Below are 12,254 nucleotides of genomic sequence, written 5' to 3' on the forward strand. Positions count from 1 at the left end.
GGAGATATAAAATCCCCCAGCTAATAGCATACTTAATGGTATGTTAATGAATGTTTTTCCTCTAAGATTGGGAACAAGGAAAAGATGTGTACTTTTGCCACTTATAGTCAGATGTTCTAGCTAGTACAATCAGAAAAGAAATAATAGAATAAAAAGCAACCTAAATGTAAAGGAAAAAAAAGTAACTATTGTGTGTGTGTGTGTGTGTGTGTGTGTGTGTGTGTGTGGTATTGGGGGTGGAACCCAGGGGCTTTTCTACCTCCAGGTTATGCTCCCAAACCTATTTTATACTTTATTTGGAAACAGGATCTCACTAAGTTGCTGAGAGCCTCACTAAGTAGGGGAGGCTGGCTTTGAACCTGTGTGATTCTCCTGTCTCAGCCTCTCAAGCACTGGGATTATAGGTGTGCACCACCATGTGCAGCTGAGTCTTTATTCTCAAACAACATGATCCTGTATATGAAAAATCCTAAGGGATCAATACACATGAGGAAAAAACTGCATGATATAAAAACATGTTCAGCAAGGATATAACATCATTTTGTAAAATTATTTATTTATTTATATATTTATTTATTTATTTATTTATTTATTTATTTATTTATTTGGTGGTAGTGGGGTTCCTGGAAATCTGTCTACCTCCGGGCTACACTCCCAGACCAATTTTTAAAATATTTTTATTTGGAAACAGGGTCTCTTAAGCCAGTGAGGCTGGCTTTGAACCTGCATGATCTTCCTATCTCTGCCTCCCAAGCACAGAGATTACAAGCATGCACTACCACACCCAGTACTCATTTATATTTTTAAATATTTGCAACAAATAATCCAAAAATAAAGTTAAGAACATAATTTCATTTACAAAAGCATATAAAACTAAAATACTTAAAAATTAACAGAAGGGACTTCCTGGAAGATGGCGACCGAGAAAAGCGGGGCTTAAGAGCCCCGCTAACAACAAATCTCCATTACCACAAAATCAGCGCCTTTCATAGTCAGAAAACACCATCACCAGTGAAACAAAAAATCACCAGGCTCCAGAGAGAAAGCAGACTGAGAACAGAGCCACAGAGGAGATAACCCGCCTCACGCCCGAGGACGCGGCAGACACGGCAGCAGCGCCATACTGCCGGAGGCACCGGTGAATTCACGGGACGGCTACAGCAAGCCGAGGTGAGCCACTGCGGAACAGCCAGGCGGGATTTCTCTGCGCAGAGAGCATCTAAAGCTACCAGTGGCCGAGCTCAGCACACGCTGCAGGGATTCAGAGTGGAAATCAAAACCAAGAAGAAAAACACCAGCCCCACAGCCGAGGGCGTAGCAGCGGCGCCATATTGCCAACGGTGGCAGCAGCACCGAATTCAGCGAGGCCAGTACAGCTACATCTGCGTACTCAAGAACAGTGAGTCAAATTGCGGGCCACAGAGGAGAAATCCCAGTACTGTACCCCTGGGACTTGACCCAGTGGGGGAGGGGCGGTGGCAGAGATATCACACCATAGGAGAATGTGCAACCTGGCACCCCCCACAGTCTAAAGCAGCCTCTATCGACTCTCTGGGTCGGAGACTCTGTGATAAAACCCAGTAAAGGAGTAGTGGGGTCTGAGATACTACTGACTCGAGATCCAGAACATCTTAAGTGAAGTCATAGTGACCCAAGGGAAGAACCCATAGAAGGCACAAATATCCGAAATCATGGGAAAGAGGAATAATACTGGAGCAATAAATGCCCACAACCCCACAACATCAGAACCCGATAAAACTGAAAATCAGAGATTTCTAGAAGATCAAATCAGGAAAATAACTGTAGAAATAATAGAGGTGCTTCGAAAAGAACTCAGAGAGAGCCAAAAAGAGATAAAGGATGCAATTAATGAAGTAAAGGCCTCAATTCAAAGCACAAACAACCGATTAGAACACATGGAGAACAGAATCGCACTCTTAGAAGATGAGCAAACCAAAAATAAACGCATAGTTTCTAATCTAGAAAAAAATATCCGACAGCAGGAATCTGATATTGAAGAAATATGGGCCCATTTTAAGAGAGCTAACCTAAGAATAATTGGAATAGAGGAGGGAAAAGAAAGTGAAACCAAAGGGATCAACAATCTCTTCAAGGAAGTAATAGCAGAAAATTTTCCAGACATAGAGCAAGAGGTCGATACGCAGGTCCAGGAAACTTATAGAACTCCCTTTAGACAGGATCGGAGAAGAGGATCCCCACGCCACATAATTGTCAAAATGACCAATGTGGAAGCCAAGCAGAGAATCTTAAAGGCAACAAAAGCAAAGGGCCAAGTGACATTCAGAGGCAAACCAATTAGAATCACTCCAGACTTCCCAAACCAAGTTATGAGAGCCAGAAGGGCTTGGAGTAACATATTCCAAACTCTGAAAGAAAACAACTTCCAGCCAAAAATTTCCTACCCAGCAAAACTTTCTATCAAATTAGATGGAGAAATAAGAAGCTTCCATGACAAACAGAAACTGAAGGAATTTTGTCTTCAAAACCAGCACTAGAGAAAATACTCAAAGAGATTAACTACAAAGAAGAAATAGGTAACACACTCCAGAACTAGAGAAACAAGATTTTCCATCCAACAGACAACTAAGATTGGTTATCTGTGGAGATTCATTATTTATGTTAGTCTTTTACCTATCTGTAAAGGGTATTGTTTGCCTTTATTGTTGTTAATTTCTAGGATTTCTAGTTGGAATATTAATATACCTTCAGATATAGCATTTGGAAATATTTTATCCCATTCTATTAGTAACTGTTAACTCTGTTTACATTGTCTTTGGATATACAATATTTTTTTATTTTTTAGGGAGTTTGTATACTCCTCTGTTGCCTGTGCCATTGAAATCATAACCAAGAAATCACTGCCAATTTCAATGTTGTGAGGTTTAATGACCCAGATTTTCTCCTAAAAGTTTATAGTCTTAAGATTTATATTTAGGTTTATTATCTATTTTGAGTTAATATCTGTATAAGGTAAGGGTCCAATTTTATTCTTTTCCATGTAATTATTATTTTTTAACAATATTTAGTTAAAAGATTATTACTTCCACCACCAAATGTTCGTGGAAACCTTGTCAAAAATAACTTGACAATATAGGGAAGAATTTAGCTCTAGGCTTGTATTTAACTCCAGTGTTTTATATATCTGCCTTTAGAACAGTACTACACTGTTTCAATTATTGTAGCTTTATATGGTTTGAAATCAGAAAATATATATCTTCTAGCTTTGTTCTTTTTCAAGATCGTTTTGGGTACCTAGAGTCCATATTCCATATTGGGATAGATTTTTTTTCTTAAAAATAAATATATAAATATATGATAGTTTCACCTAAAAAATAGAAAAAAATATTCTCTGGTAAGAAAGAAAGCAAAAAGAAATATTGAAATGTTATCTTTAAGTCATTAAAAGCTTGGTATCAGACAAATGAAACTGTTATGTGAGATTATCATTTTTAATTTTAGATAAATTGCCATAATACTAGATGTCAACTACTAAGCCAAGCATGGGAGGGAGGGAGAGGGAGAGAATGGGGTGGGGATTGGGTGGGGGCTGACTGGGAAAATTGTGCACGTATGTCTACAAAAGTATGTATCCTACTATGATGTATGAATACAGTGCACCAATTAAAAAAAAAAAAGAGAGAGAATAAAAAAAATAATAGGGCTGGGGGTGTAGCTCGGGGGTAGACTGCCCTTGGGTTCCATCCCCAGTACCACAAAAATAAATAAATAAATAAATAAATAAATAAATAAATAAAAAATTAACAGAAGAATGCAAAATGTACAATATGAAAAATATAAAATATTGCTTAAGAAAATTAAAAATTAAATAATTGGGGAGATAATATGGGTCCATGAATAGGAAGACTCAACATAGTTAGGATGGGAATTCTCCCCAAGTTGATCTATAGACTAAATGCTATTTCTAGGACTTCTGGGAAGATGGCAACCAAAAAGCAGTGTTTTTGAGTCCTGCTAAAACTCAATTTCTATTGCCACAAAATCAGCGCTTTTCATAGCCAGAAAACACCATCAGCAGAGAAATAAAAAATGTAAACATAAAGGACAGAAAAAAAAAAGACTAGAAGAACAACCAGAGACCAGAAACCAGCCCGCATTGCGGAGCTGTGCAGGCGCCATCATGCCTCACAGCACCAGGCTCCAGAAAGGAAAAGTAAATAAGGAGTTGAAGTGAGCAGCTGTGGATCATTCAGGTATAATTCAGCAGTTCTTTCAGTGTAAAGAACGTCTAAGGCTCCCAGTGGCCAAGCTCATCACGCCTTCTAGGGACTCAAAACTGAGCTCAAAACCAGAAAAGATATACGCCACCCCCACGGCCGAGGGCATGGCAGTGGTGCCATATTGCCAGCAATGACAGCGAGTTCACCACACCCACAACAGGTCCAGATTGGTGGGCAAAATAACCTTGAGCAAAATTGCGCCCCCTAAAGGAGAAATCCCTGTACTGCACTCCCAGGGACTTGCACAGCTTTGATAATCTCCCTGGGTCTGAGATTTTGCAGTCCAACCCAGTGAAGGAGTAGCTGTGGCAGAGATACCACACCTTAGTCGCAGCTTCCCATGGGAAAAGGTCCAGCCTGGCACCCCCATGGTCTCACGCAGCCTTGATTAACTTCCTGTGTCTGAGACTTTGCTATACAACCCAGATAGGAGTAGTGGTGGCTGAGATTTCCGCAGACTCGAGATACAAAGCATCCTAAGTGAAGTCATAGTGACCCAGGGAATGCACAAACTTCTGAAATCATGGGAAAGAGGAACAACAATAGAGCAATGAAAGCCTACAACCCCACAATATCAGAACCTGATAACACAGAAATTCAGAGATCTCCAGAAGATCAAATTAGGAATATAACTGTAGAAATAATACAGGACTTTTGAAAAGAATCTAGAGAGACTCTAAAAGAAATAAAGGATGCAATCATTGAGGTAAATGCCTCAAATCAAAGTATAAACAATCGATTAGATCACATGGAGAAGAGAATCTCACTCCTAGAAGATGATCACTCCCAAAATGAATGCATAATTTATAACTTAGAAAAAAATCAGACAGCAGGAATCTGGCATTGAAGAAATATGGGCCCATTTTAAGAGAGCTAACCTAAGAATAATTGGAATAGAGGAGGGAAAAGAAGGTGAAACCGAAGGGATCAATAATCTCTTCAAAGAAATAATAGCAGAAAAGTTTCCAAACATAGAGCAAGAAGTTGATACACAGGTCCAGGAAACTTATAGAACTCCCTTTAGACAGGATCAGAGAAGAGGTTCCCCATGCCACATAACTGTCAAAATGACCAATGTGGAAGCCAAGCAGAGAATCTTAAAGGCAATAAAAACAAAAGTCCAATTGACATTCAGAGGCAAACAAATTAGAATCACTCCAGACTTCCCAAACCAAGTCATGAGAGCCAGAAGGGCTTGGAGTAACATATTCCAAACTCTGAAAGAAAACAACTTCCAGCCAAAAATTTCCTACCCAGCAAAACTATCTATCAAATTAGATGGGGAAATAAGAAGCTTCCATGACAAACAGAAACTCAAGGAATTTATGGCTTCGAAACCAGCACTAGAGAAAATACTCAAAGAGATTAACTACAAAGAAGAAATAGGTAACACACACCAGAACCAGAGAAACAAGATTTTCCACCCAGCAGACAACTAAGCAAAGAAGAATATATTCATGTGTTTATTGGTTAAAATCTTTGGAGATTCATTATTTACTTTAGTCTTTTACCTATTTCTAAATTGCATTGCTTGCTTTTATTGTTGCTAATTTTTAGGATTTCTATTTGGAATATTATTATACCTTCAGATATAGCATTTAGAAATATTTTATCCCATTCTATCAGTAACTTTTAACTCTGTTTAAATTGTCTTTGGATGTACAACATTCTTTTATTTTTTACAAAGTTTGTTTGTTTATTCTGTTGTTGCCTGTGCCTTTGAAATCATATCCAAGAAATCACTGCCAATTTCAATGTTGTGAAGTGTTATGAGCCAGGTTTTCTTCTAAAAGTTTATAGTCTTAAGATTTACATTTAGGTCTTTTACCTATTTTGAGTTAATATTTGTATATGGTGTTAGGTAAGGGTCCAATTTTATTCTTTTTCATGTACTTATTATTTTTCAACAATATTTAGTGAAAAGATTATTATTTCCTTTACCAAATGTTCTTGGAAACCTTGTCAAAAATAACTTGACCATATATGGAATAATTTATTTCTAGGCTTTTTATTTTACTCCACTGGTTTATATATCTGCCTTTAGAGCAGTACTATACTGTTTCAATTATTGTAGCTTTATAAGGTTTGAAATCAGAAAAATACATCTTCTAGCTTTGTTCTTTTTGATATTGTTTTGGGTATTTAGAGTTCATATTTCATGTTAGGATAGAATTTTTCTGAAAAAAAATGTATGATAGTTTCACCTTGAAAAAAAAAGAAAAAAATATCCTCTGGTAAGAAAGAAAGCAAAAAGAAATATTGAAATGTTTTCTCTAAGTGATCAAAAGTTTGATATCAGACAAATGAATCTATTATGTGAGATTATCATTGGTAATTTTGGATAAATTGCTATATATTAGATATCAACCACTAAACCAAGCATGGGAAGGAGGGATGGGGAGGGAATGGTATAAGGATTGGGTAGAGGCTAATTGGGTGATGTGTGCATGTATGTCTACACAAGTTTTTTTTTTATCCCATTATGATGTATGAATACAGTGCACCAATAAAAAAATTAAAAAAGTTTGCTGAAAAAAAATAAATGCTATCTCTATTAAAATTCCAGCAAGCTTTTTTTACCAAGGTAAAATTACCAAGGTAACCATAAAATTTGCATAGAAATACAAATTACCAAGGTAGCCGTAAAATTTGCATAGAAATACAAATATGCAGAAGTCAAAAACAATTTTAAAAAAGAAGAAAGTTGGTGAACTTACACTTCCAATGTTAATACTCATTGTAAAGGGCTTATAAAAACACAGTATAAGCCAGGCATGGTAGTGTACTCTTGTAATCCAGTACTTGAGAGGTTGAGACAGGAGGATTGCAATGTTCTCAGTCAGCTTCAGCTACTTAATGAGGGTCTTTCCAACTTAGTAATACTGTTTGACTAAGGGAATTTAAGAATATATTTTTTAAATAAACAGTGCTGGGAAACTTGATACCTACATTAAAAATATAACTCGATTTTACACTATACACAAAAATTAGATCATCATGGACTAATACTGAAGTATAGGGCCAAAAGTATAAACTATAAAACTTAGAAAAATAAAGAAAAAATCCTCTGTGACTTTAGGATAGGCAAAGATGAGACACCAAAAGTATGATCTATAATATTTTTTAAATTTGGTAAATTGAATTTTATCAAAATTAAAAAATTATACACTTCAAATAATTTCATTAGGTAAATAAAAAGTAAGTTGTAGATGAACTATTTGCAAATCATATATGTGATTTAAAAACTTTACATCCGCCAGGCATGGTGGTGCATGCTTGTGATCCCCACGCTTGGGAGGCGGAGACAGGAGGATCACGCTGGTTCGGAGCCAGCCTCGCTGGCTTAAGAGACCCTGTTTCCACATAAAAAAAGTTAAAAAATAGGTCTGGGAGTGTAGCCCGTGGGAGTGTAGCCTAGAGGTAGAAGGGCTTCCAGGAACCCCAGTACCACAAAAAAAAAAAATATATATATATATATATATATATAATTCACTAATTTTATGTGTGTAATTCAACCATTTTTAGTAAAGTTAGTTAACTCCACTTCCCTCCCTACCTCTAAGCAACCGCTAACCTATGTTCTATCTCTAAAATTTGCTTAGACATTTCACAGAAAGGGAATATACTGTGTGGTCTTTTGTGATTATCTTTTTCCATTTAGTGTAATTTTTGTAAGCTTCATCTATGTTTTAAATGTATCTGTACATAATTAATTGTATTTCATGGCCTTATTTTATTATATGGATATATCACATTTCTTCTACCATTCATCAACTGATGAAAACTTAGGCCATTTGTACTTCCTTGCTATTACAAATAACTGTTCTAAACATTCCTGTATTGGTTTTTAGTGTGAATATGTTTTCAGTTTTCTTGAATATATAGTATATTCCTTGGAGTAAAAATTCTGGGTTATAAATACACATATATGTTATTTATATTATTCACTAGCAGGGAAATTTTAATTGTTTTAAATTTATCTAGTTAAATTTTTTTACAAAACAATTTTACTTAGGCATCACAATATTTTACAAAGAAAACAAAAGCAGACCAAAGAGAGACCATGTTATTATCCAGTTCAGCAGAAGCTCTACCACTTTTTACCCTAACTTTCCTCAAATTTGTCCCATTCTAGGGAAGAAAGAGAGAAAAGAAAAGCAAAAAAGAAGAAAATTAAAGATACATTCCAATTATTGGCTACTGACAAAAAAAAAAAAACACAGGCATTTATTCTCATAAGACCCTCCTTCCTCCTTTGCCATTCTATTATGTGAACTTCAAATTCCAGAATGCAATGAATATGTACTGTTCCAAACAAATATGGAATAGATACACACAAAAAGCCATAGAAAAACTACTGATATAAATTTTTAAGAGTAATCTGAAGAGAAGTCTTTGTTAGGTTCAATTGTTTTGTTCTAAAAATCTTTTAATTAGAGAATAAGAAAAAATTCAGATTTATAACCATAATTTTAACTATAATCCCTATAGACTCAATATTAGCATAATAGAATCTATAGAAATATATATATATATATATATATGTATATATATATATATGATTGAGAAAAAATAGCATGATTTAGGAAGTATTTCTCCAAATTGTGCCACTGACTATTGTTCCATAAAAATAGTGATAGTAGAAGCTACACACACACACACACACACACACACACACACACACACAGAATTTAATTATGAAACAGGAACGGCTACAAGATTTTAAGGGTCACATGCAAAATGAAAGCATGAGTCCCTTTGTTAAAAGTTATTAAAAATTTCAAGATGGCAATAGCAGAGGAGAAAACTAGTGCAATCTCTTCTAAGAGTGGGGCCCTATATGGTTGTACAGGTTGCATGTTTCTAAAATCAGCCTCAAGAAAAAAGTTTAGAAAATCTTAGGTTTTAAAATGTTGAACAGATTTCTTTGCAGTAGAACTTCTCAGATCTTTTGTATGTTAATGGATGTTTTGAACCTTCAAGAGGTTCTTGTACCATATAAAATTCTTCAAATGAATTTAACCAAAGCACTTTGAATTATTATTTTCTAAGGAGTAGATTGTGCGGCCCTTATTCCATAGAAAATACACATTTTACAATGAAGCTCAAGCTGTGCAGAATTTGTATCTGGTTTAATATCATTTTGTTATTCATAAATCATTGTATTTCCCCTATTTTGTGCTATTTTCCTTATATTTAAACAGTTAATGAAAGGTAACTACAGATGCAAATGGTAAAGGTTCATGAAATCTAATGTCTTTCACTATTTGTTCTATTACCACATGGACAGTCAATTCCGTTGCCAAACATCCCAAATATTGTCTGGACCAGTGTACTGCAGATGGTCTGACTAAGGCTATATCCCAAGCCAATTTATTTTCCATCTTTATCTTGTCAATTCAGAGGAAATAACATCCTTACTTACCATTACCCAGTTCCCAAGAAATGTTGTATTTTTTGCTGGCGCTGTACTTCAACAGACTCAGGGCACTAGAACTGTTCCAGGAGTTATTGGGATTACGACGTAGTGCATTTAGAGCAAATATCAGGTGAAGTCCAGAGCAATCAGCAAAGTTATAAAGTTTGTCTAGAGACCTGGCTGGGAAGAAGCAGAGAAAGGCTTGTAACATTGAAATCAACATTCCAACAAAAGGAAAATATTAACTACTACAATAATCCTTTCTGTGAGCTTCCTGCTAATAAGAAATTACCCAAATAGGTTTCTAAAAGTGACTATTATCTTTGGGTCTGGGATACATTTCAAGGTGGTTTTAGAAAGAAACACACTGGAGGTTAGGAGTAAAACTCAGTGACAGAGTGGTTGCCCGGCATGCATAAGGCCCTAGGTTCAATCTCCAGCACAAGAAAAAATAAATAAGGCAGCACACAGAATTCCAGACAGAGGATCTAAGTTGCCAACCAAGTCTATCCCACTCTGCATCACCATTTATTGTTGACAAAAAAATCGAACTCCTGATGTTTAAAATTCAAGATTCCACTGGGTAGTTGGATTTCTAAATTTACTGGAAAAATCAGAAGATCTGGAACTGTTGGCATGTTCTGCATGACATGAAGGAATAATGTCAAGGCACAAAATCAGAAAAGATGGCTGTCTGGTGAGTCTTGGAAAATAACTCAGCTTAAAAATGTCACTCAAGCCCACATTTATAATATTTCTGGGAATGGAAATACCATATCAATTGCTAGAAATATGCTCAGTGTTAGACTGATTTCAGATATCATCAGCTCTAAAACCATGTGTCTCATGACCATCTTATCCCTTCATTTCTATTGCTCCCATTTCCATTGTATGAATTATTAAAATTAATGTCTCCATCAAATTATTCCTCTCTTGCCAATTCTCTCACTTCTCCTCAGTTTCACTTACTCCTCAGAACCTTTGTGGAGTTGAAGGTCTTTTCCTTCCTTAGCTCAAGGCCTCTACAGTTCACCTGTATTTTTTTCTCCAAATTGACCTTTGCTCTATTTATGCTCCTCATGAGGCACGCCCTTACTCCTCCTTTCAACATGACTAGATTTTACTTGCTTTTAGGCAGTGTTTCCTAAGGTATGGGTAACAAGATTTTAGGTAATATATAGTTGGAAAAAGTATGTTCAGTTAATAATTATGCATAGGGATTCACATCAACCTAGTTTCTAAAATGGGGTTCTGTGAAACACTAAGTTTCCACCAGGTGTTCACAAAAGATGATGCAGATCAAGGTTGATGATGTGATCAAGGTTGTTCCATATGCAATTTTATATACATCAAACACAATACACATCAAACCTCTGACTTTATAGTTTGATGGTTTAAGGCAAATCAAAGTAATTTACCAAAAAAAGTCAGTGTAAAGACAATTTTAGGTCTTTTAATCCTTTAAATTAGAGACATATCATTGGATTGAGTCCATTATCAGTTTTTGAAGTGAGATATAGCAAGGCTGCTATTGTCATTTATGAATTCATTTAAGGATATGTGTGAGAAAGCATTTTTTAAGAGTATCAAGATGAAGAAAAGAAATTTTCTTATATAAATTATCTTACATTCTACCCAGGATTGAGCAATTGAGCAAAAACACCAAAGAGCATAGGTTTCACATTAAAGGGATAAACTTGTTTATTTTTAGTCCCAGAATTATAGAACTAAAATGAATGTACATACCCATTAAAGTGAACATAAAACAAACACATGTGTATAATTTTATAACTATCTACATACAACTCAGTAAGAAAATAGCATAATTTTAAGCCTCAAGTAAATTATGTTAAGTTATAATTGTGTTTATATTGATATGACTTAGAATTTGTTATACTATTCATCATTAATATATTTTTATATTCAAACTAATGTTAATTAGTATGTTATTAATAACCTTTGCTTATAATATGTTATTTGATATGTACATTTATAATATATTAATTAATAACCTTTATTTAAAACTAAAAAGCTTACCTTGAGAAAAATTAGAACCCATTTTGGGTTAACCAGTTACTGAACAAAAATCAGTTATATATGCCTTTTCAGTTTTTCAAATTTATAAAAATTAAATAAGAGATTAATATCAAGAAATAAAGTTAATGTCTTTTCTTTTCAAGAATGGTTCTCCTAGCCTGGTGTGGTAGCACATACTTATAATCTCAGTACTTGGGAGACTGAAACAACCTCAGCTACTTAGTGAGGCCTTTTGCAACTTAGTAAGACCTTGTTTCAAAATAAAGAATAAAAAATAGGGCTGAGGGGTGTAACTTGGAGGTAGAATGCTTCTGGGTTTCACCTCCAGTACCACACACACACACACACACACACACACACACACACACACACACACAGAAATGGTTGTCTAAAAAAGTCAGAAAAGGAAGAAAATAAAATGATCCTGCATTTACCATATACTACATACTGCAACTCAATTACATTTTTGATAAGACTTTTAGGCTGACATGGGTGAGATATATAAGAAAAAGTAAAAACAGCTGGGTGTGGTGGCACAC

General features: G+C 35.2%; 1 protein-coding gene across 3 annotated transcripts in view; it reads right to left on the reverse strand.

The window, feature by feature from the left end:
* Positions 1 to 12,254, reverse strand: part of HPSE2 (heparanase 2 (inactive)) — a gene marked incomplete at both ends in the record, with an annotated part of 666,883 nt that overhangs the window by 258,032 nt on the left and 396,597 nt on the right. The window contains one exon of one of the 3 annotated variants that reach the window (XM_080694399.1): positions 9,685 to 9,858. The exons of the other annotated variants lie outside the window; for them this stretch is intronic. Within the exon in view, the coding sequence (XP_080550525.1) occupies positions 9,685 to 9,858 (174 nt within the window). The remainder of the gene's footprint in view (positions 1 to 9,684; positions 9,859 to 12,254) is intronic. 3 annotated transcript variants of the gene reach the window in all.

The sequence above is a fragment of the Muscardinus avellanarius genome, assembly GCF_963383645.1.
Source record: "Muscardinus avellanarius genome assembly, chromosome: 4".
In the NCBI taxonomy this organism is placed as follows: Eukaryota; Metazoa; Chordata; class Mammalia; order Rodentia; family Gliridae; genus Muscardinus; species Muscardinus avellanarius.